Genomic DNA, 6,000 nt, shown 5'->3' with positions numbered 1-6,000 from the left:
TGTCACAGATCGTGCACTACGTTGTCACAGATCGCGCACTACGTTGTCACAGCTCGCGCATTACGTTGTCACAGATCGCGCATTACCTTGTCACAGATCGTGCATTACGTTGTCACAGGCCTTGCATTATGTTGTCACAGATCGCGCATTATGTTGTCACAGACCTTGCATTACGTTGTCACAGATCGTGCATTACGTTGTCACAGACCGTGCATTACGTTGTCACAGACCGACAGACCTTGCATTACGTTGTCACAGACCGTGCATTACGTTGTCACAGAACTTGCATTACGTTCTCACAGATCGTGCATTACGTTGTCACAGACGATGCATTGCGTTGTTACAGATCGTGCATTACGTTGTCACAGATCGTGCATTACGTTGTCACAGACGATGCATTACGTTGTTACAGATCGTGCATTACGTTGTCATGAACCGTGCATGTCCAAGCAGAAGATAAATCATTGTCTAATACCTGTTGGTGGTCTAGCCCCCTGGCACTGTTGGCGGAACCACATTCTGCGTTGGCTTCTTGGCGCCACAGCTGCCTCAGAGATAGTCGGCGTCTGGGTTACCCACGACATTACACGAGATAGACAGAATACAGCGTAAGAATATAATGACAATAAAATTTAAACCTTCAATTTACAGTGGTCACAATGGTTCCACATGAAAGGGAATTTGTTGCGGCAAATATGTTTGTTAAAAGACTGGTAAGGACATTAAAACTGTTCCACTGTCGATATCAAACGTTACCATAAACGAATAAACAGCCTTTTAATACAGTTTAAAGAATATCATTTCCAAATGGGATGAAAACTTCCAAAATTTGAGGCAATACGTAGATCTATATCGAACAAAGAGAAAAACCAGTTAAAAAAAAAGAAAACACTGGATTTTTGAGAAAATAAAAAATCAACTTTATCGGTACATCTTGGAGGGATCCTTCTTATTTTTATTTTTTCAAGGAGAGAAAATATAATCTATTTCACTGTAACGTAATCGGATTCGATATTAATTTGTATATAGCAATTAAGAACATTTTATCTTCCGTCTAGAGTGTCTTCTGACTTTAATTCAAAGTGTAAACAATACGGAATTTCATTTTACCCATAAAGATCGCCATATTGTTTACAGTTGTCACGGTGAATAATTTACATACGAACAGGTGTTGACGGGTGGTCGAATTTTTTATCACCCCTGTGTATATGCGACTATGAATATTTAAATCGGGTAGGTCTCTATAATAGGCCTACCAGTATTAAAGTTTATTTAAAACGGGTAGTTAATGGCAACGTTCAACGTCTATGTAATACCAGTATAAAAGTTTATTCAATACGATATATATTTGATTGATGTCAAAAAAGAAGACGTTTTTCCAGAAATAAGTCGAAACCATATCTATCAAACGGACATTATAAATAGTCTTGAAGACATTACCTACAGTAAGTCGGAAAATGTCAAACCATTATAAAGGAAAAATTGTGATTATATAGTAACCACTTTAAATATAAAACACACCGACCTGTTTTAAGTGTGTGAAGGCCAAAATTCTGAACTTAAATTAATAAACACGTAAACTTTCAAAAAATTAAAGAAACGAAATTTTCTCCATTATGATTTACAAAAAAAATAAAATAAATAAATAAATAATAATAATAAAAAAAATAAGTAAAGCACTTGATGCTTTATCTATTGTTAGTGCCAAATAATGCTCCTACATGTTAGTTTATTGTTTACATTGTTTTAACATTGTCACTCTCCGGAAGTACGCGGTTACTGTTTCCTGTCAAAGCCATACCAAATAGGATCTTCGCTTAGCGTCCCCATCATTTTTCGAAACCTATCTACCAGACAGAGAAAAGCCAAAAACTATAGTTACTTTCAGATAGATTTTAGAAAATAGAGTTTTAACAATATATGTTTTAAGCAATTAGAACATGTATATAATTATTTCATTAGAATAGTATAAAACTAATGTTAGTAGTAATTTTGTCATGAAAAGAAATGGCATGACGATTGTGATTTCTTTTATACGTCATTACTGGCGTTTTAACAATATTTCGATCAAACAGCCGGGAACCTACCAGCCCCAGGACGCTGAACATAGATCTAATTTGGTATTGCCTAAACTAGAGTGTTCATGGTGTCATTCGTATCATTTTTTTTATTCTTGTATTCTTGTTGGACTGTCGCAACCGGTCTTTGGTACATTTTTTTGTATAACGACCGACGATACCGGGTACCGTAGTTTATATCGATTTTTGGCGTAGCACATGCGTACAGTGAATATTGAAAACAGAAGGTAAAAGTGACAGTGAGCTTTGAAGTGTTCGGGATTAATAACTTGGATTTAAAACTATATTATATGATGATGTGTGATTTAAAAAGTGAAATTTGATATAAAATATAGGATGCAAAAATGCCTCATAAACAGGTAAATTAATGTTTAATACTTCGTGATAAAAGTGCGGATATTTGAAATTTTATGAATAGTTTAAAGAATTAAACTATATAGATAGATGTCACACTAAATCGGATAGAAATAATGGTGATAAAGAATGTCTTGGTGAATTGAAAAAAAGGGTCTTTTTTTTTTTTTTCATTTTATAGTAGACGGAAACCAAATTGATCAACATTTGTTAAATCTTAATCCTTTTTTTCACACTCATTGGTGCGAAAATTGATTATTAAATTTCAGAATTAGTAATCTTAAGTAATATGATATACATGAAAGGTATAACATAACTGTACAAAAAGGAATATCATAATCATTAAGTATATTTGTGTCAAATGTCGTCACCTTTGTTACCTGCGTTGTATTTGCCCACTGGTTTAGAACTAGCTATAATAGTCATTCAGAAAATAAATGATTTGCAAAAAAAAAAAAAAAAAAAAAAAAAATATGAATCAATCGAAAATACGACAGAAGTATTGCGTTGGTGTATATCAGAGTTTCAGAGTTTCCCCAGCACAGAAGCCTACTTTGTCGGCATTGTTTGTGTATCGGCCGTGCCACAGGGAAATATCCTTCGATTTAATTGTTAAATAAAATGTGTCAATATTTATTTTATGAGAAATGTAAATGCTAATAATTGTGTAACATCGTGATAAAAGGTCAAGAGTTCCGTTTACGTTGGTTAATCTCCTTAAAATTAATGGCCACCATTATCAGGATATAGTTGCTGTTAACATCGTTAATTTAAGGATTTTAACGCGAAGGTACATGTCATTTTGGCACGTCGGGCACGAGAAAATTGCTTCTGTCCACAAATGTGTTCTTTCTTAATCGATGATCCGTTTTACTTAGATTTGAATTAAAGAACGGCACGATGGTTATTGTGCTTGTGTGCGGGTACTGTACTAGCTAGTTTCCTTTGTTTCCGCATACTTCCAGACTGATGCAATAACTTATTTCCAGTCGAGCCCACTACAGACGTCAATTTTATTTTTTATTTACCCACCACCCCATATCCCCTTCAAGAATCCTGTCAGTACCGATAGATCTAGAAAATGTACAAACCTAAGTAAATTACCCAGTCTGGATATTGGCTGCGAACAGGAATCGAACCTGTATTGTTGCTAATCAATGCGCACGAAATCTGCAGTACGAATGGACTGCATGATCCTAAAGAAACAGAAAATATAATAATTTACACATTCAAGTACCTACGGAAAGACTTTCAACGGCTGTAAGGCTGCAGTGACAATGTGGTACAATGTAGGTAATAATTCTTTTTATTGATTCGTCAAATGTACCCACTGCCTTAAAAAAAGCGGAACTCTAGTTATTATTACAGAACCTAATGAACTGGCTTGTATAGGCCTACATGACCATATCACTGAATCATTTCGATTTTGTTTTTTATTGATAAATTAAATAGCGTAGAACTTTGAGCGTACTGTAGTATTATAGGAAATGTTTTCCAGTATAAGTTGTTTCCCTTTATATCAAAGCCACCATTTTCAAATATGATATTGTAGGGCCTACCTTGCACGAAATGGCCGGAAAATGTTTTAATTCCTGATTCGGTACCCAGCGGCATTATTATTTAGAAACCAGCCGCTGGTCAGGACTCGGGACCAGGACCAAGAGATGGACTAATTTGACTGGGCTACTCTTCAAAACTTCGACTGCTTGCCTTGTCGAAGATGCGAGAGGCATCTTCATTGTCAGAAGTTCATGATCTTGTGTTTGTTTGTGTTTTCCATCCATAGGGATCAGTTTATATTTTTATGAGAGATTTTTTTACATATAAGTTCTTGAATTTCATCTAAAAATCATTTTAAAAAAAATCCCCTCTTATCATAAAAATGTTTCCCTATCATAGCATGTGACGGATCCCTGTGTTTTTTGGAGTTAAAGTCTAAGAATATATTATAATTACAGCTATATCTGACTTTTGCATTCTCAACTCTTCCTAAAGTTTTAATCTTGTTTAGATTAAACTTTGTATACACCATCAACATAAAGTGGTCATTCACATATTATTGTGGAGACGTTCATGTATGTTTATCATTTTTTAGTTGATGATGTTGGCCCCTTTTAGGCTAACAAGAGTATATAATTCCTCCTACACTTCTCTTCCAGTTTAAATGAAAAAGGTATATAACATTAATATTGAGTGAACATGGGCATATATTCGTGGGAGTTTTCTGTATGATAACTTTTTTTCTTGAGTTAATATATTTAGCCTGTATTATTCTCTCAAGCATTATCAGGATGTTTGTGTTATACAACGTTGGCATCATCCCTGTTTCTTACTTTTTTGAAACTTTTTTTACTTACATTTGCTTGTTATATTATTGACTAGCTGAAATTAGCTTGTACATTTCAAACCCACTAGCTATTTTAAAATACCACTAGCATTTAGCTTGTGTGCTTGTCTAAATTTGAACCCTGTTAAACCTGATCTTGACCTTGTTGAATATATGGACTTTTCTATGTTTTTAAAGTAAGAGACAAAGCTGAAAGAAATTTGCCTGACCAATACCTCCTTAGCATAATTATGGTATTATGATAATTTTAAACAATTGTTATATTATTTTCTTTTATATATAATGGCCTTGCCCATTGTGTCAGTGGCGGAAAACAGCAATATTCATTTTTAAAGAAAAAAAAACAACCCAAGGCAAAATAGTGCAAGAATTCAGATAAGCAATAAGTGAAGTAAACACATGTGATCTTTCCCTATATTTCTTTACCTAGTCTTCAATTTAGTTAATATTGAAAGCTGTCCTCTGAATCTGGTCATTAATCAGGTATTGTTCAATATTGACAGGATTTCAATTTATTCTTCCTCTTTTATTGTGATTAAATTTTTTAGGACATCCTGTTGATGGAAAGGATTGGAGTAAAAGCACCTTAATGATGCCACATTTAATTGTGTATTGAATTTATACCAGTTTCTAATGAAATCAAAATCCCCCAAGGAAAAGGTTTCGAATTTCACATGCTAATGACATTGTATTTGCAAATGCCAGACATCAAAACAAATATTGACAGTTCCAGTATAAAACAGAAATTAATAATTCTGGTTCCTATAATGTTCCTATACTTCAGGTTTTAATATGTTTATAATGCAATGGCTGGATACACAGGATGGAAATATTATTTTCTAATTGATTCGGTACACTGAAATATATAAGCCACAAAAGTAACGATGCTAAAGTTTAGCTCACTCACACAGGTATCATGCATTTAAGATAGTAGATCTCTCCATCAACAGCTCGCTGTTTGTTTCTGTATGTATGTTTTATTATTTCAGAGACATGGTTTTGCAGTGGCAGAGCCAAATGAGTTTGAGAAGTTATACAGACCAAGTGTGATACAACATTTACCTCCCCTGTCTGCTAGAGAAGTATGCTTGCTTATATAGAATAAAAATAGTTTAAATCTTTAATTTTACATCAATTGCAGGAAAAAGCCCTAACAACTTAACTATTCTCAATGATATGGGTAGTCTAACTGCTTTTCCATTTTAATGAGTGGCATAGATA

The 6,000-nt window shown here is 34.0% G+C and overlaps 1 protein-coding gene across 1 annotated transcript in view; it reads left to right on the top strand.

Annotated features, from left to right (window-relative positions):
- Positions 1–2,299: 2,299 nt before the first annotated feature.
- LOC123529765 (dynein axonemal heavy chain 3-like) overlaps positions 2,300–6,000 on the top strand; it is a 128,921-nt gene continuing 125,220 nt past the window's right edge. The window contains exons 1-2 of the mRNA XM_053520732.1: positions 2,300–2,437; positions 5,769–5,861. Of these exons, the coding sequence (XP_053376707.1) occupies positions 2,423–2,437; positions 5,769–5,861 (108 nt within the window). The 5' untranslated portion in view covers positions 2,300–2,422. The remainder of the gene's footprint in view (positions 2,438–5,768; positions 5,862–6,000) is intronic.

The sequence above is a fragment of the Mercenaria mercenaria genome, chromosome 13 (genome assembly GCF_021730395.1).
Source record: "Mercenaria mercenaria strain notata chromosome 13, MADL_Memer_1, whole genome shotgun sequence".
Taxonomy (NCBI): domain Eukaryota; kingdom Metazoa; phylum Mollusca; class Bivalvia; order Venerida; family Veneridae; genus Mercenaria; species Mercenaria mercenaria.
Note: the sequence above shows the minus strand (reverse complement) of the source record. Positions and strands in the feature narration are given on the sequence as shown.